The sequence below is a fragment of the Gavialis gangeticus genome, unplaced genomic scaffold (assembly GCF_001723915.1).
Source record: "Gavialis gangeticus isolate Ggan-Ray unplaced genomic scaffold, GavGan_comp1, whole genome shotgun sequence".
NCBI classification, from domain to species: Eukaryota; Metazoa; Chordata; order Crocodylia; family Gavialidae; genus Gavialis; species Gavialis gangeticus.
Window position 1 is genome coordinate 80,799,793 of NW_017728993.1, and position 13,873 is coordinate 80,813,665.

The window sequence follows — 13,873 nt, forward strand, 5'->3', positions numbered from 1 at the left end:
TTTTGGAACAAAGGCCAACTAGCCACAGGTTCTTTGCCATTCTCTAAGGCAGGGATGGGCAATTATTTGGGCTCAAGGGCCACTTAAGGAGTTTCTATGAACTGTTGTAGACTGAAGAGGGTGGCAGTTGGTCTTATCCAGCCGTGGGTTTGCCTCACCTGCCAGTGAGGGCACTGGATGGAGTGGTCGGACAGGGTGTCTGTAGACACTGGCATGGGATCCCTGCAGGCATGGCACACTTGGCTAGGCAGGTGGGATGGGGCTGTGGGTAGGCAGGGAACAGGATGGGGAGCCAAGGTGAGGGCCAGGATCATGGGGTGGTAACAGCATGGGACAGGTGGCCAGGGCAAAGCTGCAAATCGCTCCTCGTGTCCCTGCTTGCAGAACATGCGTTCATTATAGGGACATGCAGGAAGTAGATTGTGCCTCTGCCTTGGACCTGGGCCCCAGCCCTGGTTCCTTGCTGTCAGTACCCCATGATTCCAGCCCCAGCTGCCTGTCCTGCTCCCAGATGCCACTCCCTGCCCTCCAACCCATGGTCCTATTCCATCCACCCAGGCAAGCACACTTTGCCTGTTGGGGTTTTGTGCTAGTCTCTATGGAGACTGCCTGCTCTATCTGGTGCCTCTTTTTGGTGGGTGTGGGGCAGACTGCAGGTGCAGCAAGGCAGAATGAGCCACAGCTGCAGGGGCTGCCAGAAAGCCCAGTCCAGCTGCCATGCTGCCTCAGCCCTGCCACATGCCCCACTTCCCAGGCTGCGTCCCACACCTGGGTTGCAAATAGGTTGTATTTTGCCCACCTCATTCTCTAAGAGCTAATAAGTTCTTCTGTCAGCAAACAAGATTGTATAGTCCAGAGCATCCCTAAAGATTGCTCCACTGTTCTCTTTCCAGCTGCCCCATCTGAAACTTCAAAACTCTTCCCTGGATTCTCTTCATACTCCTCCCTGGCCAGACACTCTACTTCTTCACATTCCTCTAGTTATTATTATCCTTACTTTCTTTGGCTTTCCTGAAACTTCTTGGATGTCACCAGCAATCCCCACCATTGCTGTGTCAACAAAGCTATTTGGTTCTCTGTAGATGAATGTGTCTTTTGTCAGGTTACTAGCAAACTTGGCTTCTCTGTCTTATTAACCCAATCTTTCCTGTTTACTAGCTTCAGGTAAACTGAGGCATGCAATGTTATAACAACATGAACACATTTCAAACAGAAGGATTACAATAACACTCCTAATCCATTACACTTTATTTCTATTATGGCTAAATCTGCAAAAAAAATATTGGAGCATTGGTAGCGTTTAATTTTAAAGGGTACAGGAACGCTTTGCTGAAAGGATTTCAAATTAAGGCCTTGATCTTGGGAGTCTGTTGTTTTGATTCTTAGTTTTTGTTTCTTTTGCCAAGTCATTCTAGTGAGCCGGAAGATAATTTAGAAGTTTCAGTATTTCTGCTCCAAAAAGCATCTGTGGAATAGGAATCTCAATTCTGTTCTTTTTTCAAGTTTTTGGTAATTGAGGTTCTTTTAAAAAAAATTGTTATTTAGAAATGTCACCTTCTGACTCGGATGCTTCTCTGTGGGTGTGTATAGACATGTGCCGGACTGCGCAGTTGTTAATGTGCAGTCATTTAGTACTTGCTTTAGCAAGTGATAGTGAAGACAGAGTTCCTAATTACCTGACAAGTTACTGCACAGTCCTGGAGGCGCACACGTTGTTTCTACCCGTACTGCACAGTAGTATTGATGCCAGTTTGAGCCTGCTGATGGTATCTCACCGTAGCAATGAGCTACGTTGCCATAGGTCATCTCTAAGCCCACCTACTTAACATCTTAATTAGATAACAAGGTATAGCAGGTAAGCAAGGCGGGCAGTTTGCCTAGAGAGAGGGGCGTGTTGGTGCTAACACCAGGCTTGAGAGTTGCCTTTGTCACTAAGGGTTACAAGAATCTGGAATGGGCTTCCACCGGAGGTGGTGCTCTCCCCTACCTCAGAGGTCTTTAAGAGAATGGACAAACACCTAGCTGGGGTCGTCTGATCCCAGTTCTCTTTCCTGCCCAGGGAGTCGGACCTAATGATCTTCTAAGGTCCCTTCCTTCTGACCCTAGAAATCTATGTAGACGTGCCCTGTGTCTATTCAGTTATGGCATTCATGTGAATGATGTGAGTTATTTTTCCTTTTTTTTTCTATTAGCACTACAAAACAAACACACACAAGGGGAAAAAACTTGAATAATATTCCACAAAGTGTTTCAGCTTTTTCATGTTTACTTAAAAAAAAATAAAATAAAAATTGTAAAGAGTAGCTTTAGACACACATAACACAAGGCCTTATTTAGACTTCTTTGTTATTATTTGTAATGCATAAGGAGGAAAGAATATGTGATCCTATTATTTGTAATGAATTTGCTGGATTCAGACATTTGGTGTGCGTTTTTTGGTTTACTTGCAAATGTATGGAAAACTATCCTTGGTTTTAGAAGTTGTCACACTTATTCCAAAATACCTCTTTATAGAGAAGTTTGTTTTTACTTACTGGCATAAAAAACAAATTATAAGTTTAGTTTCTCAATATGTCTGTCTCAGACGCATCCCCTCCTCCCCTCTTGTTGTTGAGTGATGACCAAATAACTTCTTAATCCAAGCAGGATATCCAAAGAAAGAAAATATTTATTTACCTATTTATTCTTTAAGACATGGAATATATTTTTTTATTTGATAAAGGATATAAGAAAAAAGAGGTACAAAATAAATTGCTCTCAGTCTGCACAAAGCGAATTACTAAATCTAGAAATTGTAGTATATAGTATTCTCTGTAGGTCAGTCCTTCTGTTTTCCCTAGTTTGCTTAAGCAGTTGACATCTCATTAATTTTTTGAAACAATTAACATTTTTTACTTCATCATTTCAGTTCTGAGTACTGTACACTTTATTAGAAGGCAGAAAAAAATCTTGAATTCAAATCATTTAAGCAAATATTTATGTAATTGTATTTTACTTAAAGTTTTAACAATAACAAATGACTAAGAGATTAAATCTATTTGTAACAATAATTTAATATCTCATTCGTTATGTAAGTGTACAAAAAATAGCAATGGCATTTTGAAAGTTTTAACAGAGTAGCACTATGCAAATGGTCACTTTAATAAAAGTTTAGCCAAACTTAAATTTAGAAATAAGGTGTGCTTGTCTTAAATTAGCAGAAATGTTCTCTAGCAATATCAGAAAGTATAATATAAATTTTATTTTAAATGATGTATTCTGTAATTTTCAAACCACGATTGTACTTCAAAAGGATTTGAAGATCCCTTCTTATGTGTGAACAACACCTAATTTCCAGCATTTTGATTTAAGGGGAGAAACTTATTTCCAAATAATTTTTTAAGGGAAAAACACAGTGAAGTCTCATTCATCATTGATTTAGAATAAGACTTTTCAAATGATAGTTGATGATATACATTTACGTTGCTGAAGCTGGGAGTGATGCTTGTTTAGAGCATGCGCAGTGGGGCTGTGATGGAAGCGAAATGGATTTTTATTGCAGAAATGAAGTCTGAATGTGCTTGGATGCTGTGATGTGTGAACGGCAAGACATACTAATTAAAATTTATCTGGATACTAGAATAATTTAACAGGCAGATTCTTAGATGTTTAGTGTTGTCATGGAAAAAGGCACACTTGCGCTACTAGAATTCTGAAGATATGTGGGAGACGTACGAAGAACAGAGTGAGCACAATACAATTCATTCATTTTTGCCTAGTGCATAGATACTGTATGAAATGGTTGTGGATGCTCTACATATGCCGTGCTAAACATAATTATTAAACATCATGTTCCATCTCTTTTCTTGAAACCATATTAGTTATCAGTGTTGTCGTGGTTATAATTACTGTGCTGTGAAGTGTTTGTATGAATGATGCTTTATAAAACTTAGTTGCAATGGTAACACTGTGCAGAGCTTAGTCTTGTCATTTGGAAATCTTTCCAGTTCATGAAAAAAGTTGATGATAAAAGACAACAATAAGTTCCTATATCACAACAAGAGGCGTAAAGGAATCTGACTGGATGCTACCTCCCACAACTCCTAGAGTTTCCGCTGAATGAAAATCTCTACAATCTCCCTTCCCCAAACTTCTGAAAACTGCTACCGTGGCTTTATTGGTAGCCTTCAAAATGAGGAAGAACTGACAGCTTTCATGTTAACGTAGAACATCATGTTTTAGCTTATACCCATACACATTTATTTTAAACAAATTGTGAACATTTTAATGATATCTCCATTATAAAATATTTTTTCTTCATAGTGTGAGTCCATTCCATCATATTTGGTTTTTCACTATAGCCTAATAATTCTTCAGTTTTAATATTTTTAATGAAACTTAACATACATAAAAACTAAATGCTTCCATTTATAAATCCATTATCTATAGTTATCAAAATGAGTTTGTCACACAGCTTTACACTTTACTTCCAGCATAGATAAAACCTGCTTAAGTAGATTTTTTTTTAATTACCATATTTACTCAAATTCAAGAAGAGGCACCCCTCACCACCACTTAACAGAGTGGGAAAAGCCCTTTGTCTTGAATTTAGTTATCATGCAGTAGAGGGAGCAGCCAGCTGCTGTTGCTTTGGCAAGGGGGTAGAGGCTGTGGGTAGGAAATCAAGGGGGATTGGACCCAGGGGTACAAGGGAAGTGACAGGCATGGGAGGGGGCATGTTATAGGGCAAAAAAGGCAGGTGTCAAGCTGCTTCCCCTCCTTCTGCCCCTCCCCACTGCTTGACCTCTACTGCTTGCTTTCCAACTGCTTCCCTCACTGCCTGCCCCCTTCCTGTCCCCCATGCCACTGTTTTCTTCACTGCAGTGGGTGGTAAGGGATATTAATTTAAGATAACTCTCCAATAATTAGATTCTGCACGTGGAAAATTTTAACAAATTCATCTTGAATTCAGGGTTTTCTTTTGGATTTGGATAAACATGGTACTTGTGGGGGGGAATTATCGATAATTAGATGCATTTGTGGCTATATAAAAACTTAGTGGTGAAATATTGTATGACTTTAGTAATTACTAATATGATTACAACTTGCTGCATATTACTGCTTCTTGACTTCTGATATTTGTGTTGACTACACAAATTTATTTTACAAAAAGCATTATTTTTCAAATGAACACCCTTGTTCTTTACATTACCTCTTAAATCTGTTGTTCATGTTTTCAGCATTATCCCTCATTCTGGCTATCAGGCTTCAAACATCCTGTAGTGCTTTTTTGTGCTTATCTTTGCAAGTACTTATACAATAGGCAAGCATGCACACATATACGCACATGCTCATAATTTGAAGAGGGAAAAATAGAGCGTGTAGAGTCTTTAATTTTCTATGATAAATAAATTGTATCTCATAAAATAACCCTAACGTTTTCTCTTTGCAGAGTGCTCATTTAGCCATGATAGATACCTTGATGATGGCATATACCGTGGAGATGATCAGTATTGAAAAAGTGATTGCATGTGCTCAGCAGTATTCATCTTTCTTCCAAGCCACAGACCTACCCTATGACATTGAGGATGCTGTTATGTACTGGATAAATAAGGTAGGAACGTATCTAAAGTAAGGCTAAACTGCATAGAGAATCAATGTGTTCTGGCTGGAAATAAATGAAAAAAATACATATTTCTGGAAGGTAGTCCTATATTCCAGGCTTCTTTTAATACATAATGTTCATTTGATACAAAGTAAAAGTCTTTACTTCCAGCAAGAATGAAAAAAAAAGAGCTGGGAAGAAACTTGAAATAAAAGTGTTTGTACTGCTACATGAAGAAACCAAAATTAGGTGGGGGAGAAATGAAACTTGGTCACTTGCTGACACGTTTTGTTTTTGAAGTTGTTTATAAATCATTTAGCGGAGCCAATGAAGATCTCTGGCTTTATCTAGTATATTTAACTATGATTGGAAATAATAATCTTTTTTGTACTTAGCCATATCTTGGGGTGATCTACTTGATCGCTTATTGCATAATGGAGAAATCTTATTTCATCATTCTGTAAGATGGGTAACACAATGTTCTGTCAAGTCAACAGCTCTAGGTGGTCCTGAATTATAGGTTGAAACACTTAATAGAGCATTTGCTGATTGTGTCTCAGTGCTGTAAGGTATAAAACATAAATTGTTTCATGCTTTCAGTGAGCTATGTGCTGGTGATGATAACTGGCAGCTGCCTGGAAAAATCTGATTTTGTTGAAGCATATCACAGATTTTTCCTATACTTGTTTAAATGAAAATATTAACCCACCATTCTCTAACTCTCCCCACAAACTTTTGCTAATTCTGGACATACTACTTCATTGCTGTCCAACTTTTGGGCAGCTGGGGTTACATGCAGCACTGGCCGCAGATCTAGGGGTCCCATGCTACTTGCACCAGCCCATCTCCCTTTCGCTCAGCTGTGTGCACTGCAGAGTCAGTCCTGTGCCCCCTTCTCCTCCCTCCCTCCCATCTCCTCATGTAGTGCCCACAGCACTCAGCAGCCTCTGGCCTCTCCTAGCTACATGTTCCACCTGCAGTGTGCTCAGCCTGGCTCCTTTTGCTGAACGCATGTAGTGCAAGTGTCCAGCCCCATTCTCTGTTGTGTGCACAGCACAGGCACTCCAGCTTCTTCCCATCATGTCACCGTCCCTGTAGGAGCCAGGGCAGGAAGTGGAACCCAGAGGAGGGAGGGGGAGTCCAGTAGATTTTCAGGGTCAGAAGAGACCTCAGTAGATCATCGAGTCGGACCCCCTGCCCTGGGTAGGAAAGAGTGCTGGGGTCAGATGACAATCCTGGTTACTGTGGCAGGAGCAACTAGTGGGGAAAAGTGGCTGGGCAGGAGCCCATAGGCCACATACTAATCCTTCAGGGCCTGTAGCTGGCCTTTGGGCTGCTAGAGGGACAGGTATGTATTTATTCTCACTTCCTCTGGGAGAGCAACTATCAATGTAGAGAGTATGGGACAGGTATGGAAGTAGGTAAAGTTGTATACTGACTTTTGAGCCTTACAGCCAATGGATTCACCCTGGTTTTACTATGAACCTTAATTTGGTTTTTAAAAGTTCTGATTATTTTAATTGTCATATTTCAGTTTTAAATCCAGAGCATGGCTCTTCTTCTTTAAAACAGAATAGGCCATTTAAAAATGATCCTCCTTTTTTAGGTGAATCAACATTTGAAAGACATAATGGAACAGGAACAAAAACTAAAAGAGCATCATGGTGTAGAAACTCCCGTGGGTCAAAAGGTAGGTGTAAGAATTTAAATATTTTTAACTGAGAGAAAAATTGCATATACATATAAACAGGACTCATTTTGTACACATGTAAAAGCAGTTTGCAAATTCTCTGTTAAATGTAGACGACACTACAGTTACACTGACCCATGCTAATGTGTGTTGGTGTTTAGTCAGTAGGCCAAGTATTTAATCAGATCATCATGCTTTGTAACAAGTCAAAAATAGGAACAAATGAACAAAGTTGTGGTTATCTTATGTTTGCCTACCTAAGTATAGGGTGTGCAGCATATTAAATAAGAAAGCTTTTAAAGTGTCAAAGTTTCATTACTTCCATGACGGCATCTTTTTAAGTACTACAGTAAGTAGTTGTTCTTTGTTTTTGCAGTTGTTCCCTTGGGAAAGAATAATTTGACAGGATAGAAAGATCTTTGTGGCCAAGTCTGATATGGACATGACAATTCCTAAGAATAGTCTTTACAAATGCCATTTAAAACAAACCCAAACTGTAGCCAGATCTAGTTTTTAACAAGAGAAGTATAGTTTTAATGCTATCTGATCGTGGCTTTTGAGATGATCCTCTTGTTACTTGGGCTGTTCTGAGAGATTTTAATAGTAAAATGAGGAATAATAAGAAGCATCACTCTGCTTACCATCCATGGTAATAACTGGTTACTAGATTAGCCATGAATATAGAAAAGTAACTAATCTACACCTTTACCTGTCAAGAGTTCTTGCTCCCCCCTCCCAACCCTCACCAATGTCACTGGAGCTGATTCAGTTAAATAGTATATTAGTCAAATTCATGATACAATGGAAACAGTATTTGGGATTCCAGAACAGGAACTGCTTTGGCATGCTTATTTCTGAATGACACAATTTGCTGGGCAGAGACATGTTTTTTTTATTGAAGAGGGAAGGTGTTTAGTCTGAACACACTCAAGTATTGCCTTATCCTTAGAGTTGCGTGATTACCAGACTGCTGCAACTCCACTTCCCTTCCCACTCTGTTTTCGTGTGAGGGTTAAATTTCCCTTCCTGACCAGCTTTGGGAGAATGATAAGGATGCCTGGCTGGTTACATTATTTGTTTGGAACGTGGGACTTCATTTATTAAAAATAAGTAAATACATTTACAGGAAAATTTGTGGGTATGGACGCACACATTTGAAGCCCTTTCAAAAGGGGAATATTTGAAAAGGGCAACAGTTATGTTCTAATGGTTCCTGGTTTGCCCACAGGCTAGCAATACAAATGTGGCAAAACTGTTCCAATTTTAATACTACTTCATCCAGGACTGTTGCGGGAGCAGTTTTGCTACATTTGTATTGTTTCCAGCTTGTCCACAGGTAACAAACTGCAGGTAACAGCTGCTCCAGTTTTGAAATATTTCCCTTTTAGAAGGGCTCCAAATATGCATATGTCCATACCTGGTCAGCAGAGGTGGGGGCAACGTTTTTTGGCAGGCTTACCACAAATTAGCTCCATACCCTCCTCAAGTGCCCCACTGATCCTGTTACCTTACTCAGTCGCTGCTTAAGTTTCTGTTTCCTGCTCTGAGCTCCTTGACCAAGCTGCTGCTCTGCTTCTGTTCATTGCCTTATCTGCCACTGCTGCCTGTTCCCTGCCCAATCTACTGTGTGCTACTTGTGGCACCTGTGCCTTAGGTTGGCCACCCCTGCCATATGACATATGGGAGAAGTGCTCTTATGTTTTAAAGCAAAATACTCCATGTAGAAAACCATTAGACTTCCCCAGGCTTGAAAAGAGTAATTTTGTCCAAGTCAGAATATCAGTGTAACTGTTTCTTATTTAAATATTAATAAAATGCAGTTCATTTAGACCAGTGGTGCTCAAACTTCTCTGAGCAGGCTGGATGGGTAGTGCTTGGTTCAGCCACAAACCAGATAGTGATTCCAGTCCAGTGCCCAGGACCAGAATGGTGGGCACCATTATGGTCATGTGGAAGAAGGCGGGGGAGCAGCCCCATAGCAGGGCAGCATGCCCCAGGAGGGGTGTGGCAGGGGGGAGGAATGTGACCCATCCAGGGGGACATGATTCAGCCCTGCAGAGGGGGGAGGGCTTGACCCAGACCTGTGCATGGGCGAAAGAGGGCATGGCCTGGCCCCAACCAGCCCCCTGAGGTAAAAAGGACTGTGGCTCAGGCTCATGGGAAGGGAGGGGGCATAGCCTGGCCCCAGCTTGGTCCTGCTGAGGTGCAGGGCACCGCCTGGCTCTGACATGGTACTCAGGGCTTGGGAATCTGGTGGGAGAAAGGTGGCTGTATTAATGGCTGCTACTCTGCCACCACCAAATTCTTCCTCCCCTCCCCCCCAGGTGGGGAACCCTGTAGACCAGATGCCATAGCTCTGCGGGCTGCAGATTGAGCACCCCCAGTTTAGCAGGATCAACTAAGCTTAAGAGACATCCTGCAAGTTTAGGATATGGTTACAGCAACCAAACAAAAAATAAATAAGATGCATGTATTCCTGCCTAACCATTTTAATTAAACCATTAAAATTAATTTGATTGGTAATGGAATATATTTGCATAAGAAAACCCCACAAAGGCAGTGGCTGAAAACAGAAAAGAGGTCAGGCATCTTCTATTTTAATATCATTAGGGAAAATTACTTAACATTTTTTACCAGTGAAATGCCTAAGGTAACTAAAGTATTTTCAAACAGCAGCAGATCCATTCTGGAGGGAATATGGACTGAAAGGAATGTTTATTTATGGTAGATATGTCCTTCCTGGAAGTTTCTAGTCCAGACTTAGAGGACGACTGGGGCTGCTTCTTAAGCATAACATATTTTAGCATGATATTCCCCTTCTGAAATGGCTCCAAATGTGCATGTATCAGTGGAAGCCAGCTCTTTTGGCAGGCTTGCTACAGATAAGCCCCCTACCCTCCCTTTTCCCTTACCCACTCCGATCCCCTTTCCTTACCCTTTCTGCTTCCTGCCCTGTGCTCCCTTAGGGCAGGTATTAGGCATCCTTAGAAGGGAGACCTCTTCCAGTAGTAGTAAATAGTATTAGAAAGCTGCTGACACATTCTAGTAGCAGCAAACTTGATCTTCCTTTAGTGATGGAGGGGAAAAAATGGAACCTTAGTTTCTTTGCACAGCAATCTAGAGCAGAAGTTCACAAACTATTCCTTACTGCATACCCCATTCCAGATTTACCAGCTACCTGCATACCCCTATCAGCATAGGGTTTATATTTTAACCCCTTAAATGCCAATTATTATAATGAGAATTAAATCTACTATTGCACAATTTATCCTGCATACCTCCCCCCAAGATACCTTGCATACCCCCAGGGATATGTGTACGACAGTTTGGGAACCCCTGATTTAGAGCATAAGATGTCTTTGCTAGAGAAGCTCATTCCTAAAACTAGGTAGATCACACGAGGAAAATATGTAGACATACTGCTGCCTTCTATTATAGCTGTAGAAAGAAAACTAAATAGAAAGGACTGCATAGATTTAGTTTTAGTTTGTTTTGTTTTCTTTACTCCTCAGGATGGGGACTAAGATCCAAAATTCTTGTGGTCTCTGAGAGCAGAATGTCTTAAATAGTTATCTTCTCTAATATACTGCGGATACATTAACTGTTTAAATACTGCTGTAGTTTTGCAGATTTGATCACATGAATGTATCTAATGAAAACAGTTGTATATAAAAACATATTTGGGTTTTTAATATTTGTGTTATAGTAGCGCCTACAGACCTATTGTGATAGGCATTATATAAATCGGGAGCAGGCAAAATATGGCCTGTGGGCCAGATCTGGCCTGCCAGGTACTTTTTATCCAGCCCACAACACCCACCCACTGTACCCTACCCAGCCCTTCTGCCCATGAGGGTTGGAGTGATGTGCAATAGGGTATGTTGGGGGCATGTGTATAGTTCCCACCCTTGTGGGTAGAAGTGCCTGGTCTGGCCAGCATGCAGCTTCTTGGCAGGACTGCTGCTGCCAGGGAACCTGCTCTGCATCCCGCTTGCTCCAGGCAGCAGGTAGGGAAGCTGTGGGAGCAGGGGCAGAGTTGCAGCAGGGCAGGAGCACAGAGTGTGGGGCTGGCAGCAGTGCAGAGCCCACGGCCAGGGAGGCAGCAGCAACACGGCTCAGGTGGCCAGGGTGTGGGTGAGAGGGAGAGTAGAAGGGTGTAGGGACCCCCTGTACACACGCACGCTCCTTCCATGGTGCGCAGCTCTGGCAGGCAATGGTGGGGGCGCTCATGCCCAGTGCAGGTGCTGGTCCCTAATGGTGCATGGCTCCAGCCAGCACTTCACATTGTGGTGAGAGGTGCAGTCCCCACCAGGCTACCTCTATTGCCAGCACTTCCTGCCATGCACATGCAGCCCTCACGCTTGCACGGCACAGGAGGGTAGCCCCACATGCTGGAGCTGGCTGCCCCTGTAATGCAGTCTAGAGGTGGGGAAGGCAGCCTTCTCCAGCACGTGGGGCTTCCCTCCTGTGCTGCGTGAGTGTGGGGGTTGTATGTGTATGGCGGAGAGCGCCAACCATTAGAGACAGCCCAGCAGGGGCTGCAGCACTGGCCAGAGCCATGCGCCACCCAGGCATGAGTGCTCCTGCCTGCTGCTGCATCATGGGGCAATGGGAGGGGGTCCCCAAACCTTCCCACCCCACAAATGCCATACATCCACACCTGGCCCCCACAACCCCCCACATATGCACAACCCCCCAGCATACCCTATGCCTCCCATACACACAGCCACACCCCCACACCACACCATACATCCCCCCAACTACCCCCCCACAATATTTAAGACTAAGAATTTTTTTGAATTATTATGCAGTCATCTCTATATACAGTATGCAAACACACATCATCATAAAAATATTTTTTGTAATAAAATTAAAATGTGTTATAGTAGGTATGTGACTTAGTGTAGGATTTGTTGTTTTTTTTTTCTGGTTCTAAGATGGCAACCCTTCCCCACGCCCCCTCCAAAAGGGGCATTTCCAGGGGGCAAATGGAAAGACTTCTGGTAGCAAAGGTCAGGGGTTAGTGATGAAACTTCTGGTCCCAAGATGGTAACCAGGCACCGGGGCAACTGTCAAGGGACAGGCTACCCATGTGGGCCTCTAGAACTCACCAAACCTCATTAAGTGGCCTTCCACTTGAAATAATTGCCCACCCTAGTATAAATGTATAACAAATATAGCCTAAGGCAGGGATATGCATCTCATGCAGCCAACTGTCCCTGAGTTGGTCTGTGGGTCAAACTAGAACTGACACCCTATGGAGTGGCTACAGAGATGGATGGGCATGTGCATGTTGTGGATGGGCCATTATATACTGCACACAGTGTATGCTGGCTCCAGATGCAGGGGAGCACGTCAGGGAGCACATGTTCCATGATGGTTCCCTGTGCTGCATTCACCATGTGCCAACCCTGGGGGCTCACTGTGCATGCAGACTCTGGTGCCAACATGGGATGCACACTGCCTGTGGTGTGCTGACTGGATCCAGTGCTGCACATAGAGCTGTCCCCACGGGTTGTACATAGTGTCTCAGGTCAACCTTGCTGCTTGTAGCACGTGCAGTGCAGATCCAACCCCCCCATTCTGCATGCAGTGCATGGGGCAAAGGCTAATGCATGAGGTCAGTCCAGCAACCTATGGGCCAAATCTGGCTCATGAGCCATATGTTTGAAATCCTTGACCTAAACACTCTATGCCAACTGTCAAATATATATAGGGGAAGAGGGGAAATTTTTGTCAGTAAGGCTTTCAGTACACTAGGAATATGGACAACGTTGTACTTGCTACATCAGACATACTTTGGTCTTAACATAGTTAGTGCTGCTTCTGGCAGTGCAAATTATATTATACCAGCATTAATGTCTTTATGCTAGGGGTCAGCAACTCTACAGCCATGGGCCCAATCTGGCTTGTGGAGTTATAAGATCCAGTCCATCTGTTGAGGGAGGGAGCTAGGCTTTGTAGCATTCAGTAATGGGGGGTTTCACCTTGCTGTGGCTGGGTGGTGGGAGAACTTAGCAGCAGTGATGGGGTTCTGCCTTGAGCCTAGTCTGGGTCATTCCAGCTTGCTGCTGCAAACAAGTTGCTGATGCTGTTCTGTGGTATAGGATTGCATCAGTGGAGCTTCATGGACAGCTAAAATACCAGCATGGATATGGTATATGGCTCTTGTCTGTTCCTGAAGGTTTCAGACTGTATATAAGGAAAACTTCTTCACAGTTCGTGTGACCAGACTCTGGAATAGACTCCCAGCAGCGGTGGTGCAGACACCTACCCAGGAGATCTTCAAAAGGAGACTGGACACACACCTTGGTGGAGTTATTTGACCCCAGCAGTCTTTCCTGCCCAGAGCAGGGGGGCTGGACCTGATGATCTCACGAGGTCCCTTCCAGCCCTGAACTTCTGTGAATCCTTCACATTGAAAAATATGAAGAAAAATTGTACTAAAATTATTTGGAAATGGTTTAAAAATCCTGGGGAAACTCTTTGAGAAGATCATCAAGGAGCACATTTGTGATGGGCCGGCATCAGAAATGATGCTCAGGGGCAATCAGCATGGATTTATTAGGGGGAGATCATGTCAGACCAACCTGATTGCC

The 13,873-nt window shown here is 42.9% G+C and overlaps 1 protein-coding gene across 1 annotated transcript in view; it reads left to right on the forward strand.

Moving 5' to 3' along the window:
* Window positions 1-13,873, forward strand: part of CAMSAP2 (calmodulin regulated spectrin associated protein family member 2) — a 224,249-nt gene that overhangs the window by 102,032 nt on the left and 108,344 nt on the right. Inside the window, exons 3-4 of the mRNA XM_019528366.1 lie at window positions 5,432-5,593; window positions 7,191-7,274. Coding sequence (XP_019383911.1) covers window positions 5,432-5,593; window positions 7,191-7,274 — 246 coding nt within the window. The remainder of the gene's footprint in view (window positions 1-5,431; window positions 5,594-7,190; window positions 7,275-13,873) is intronic.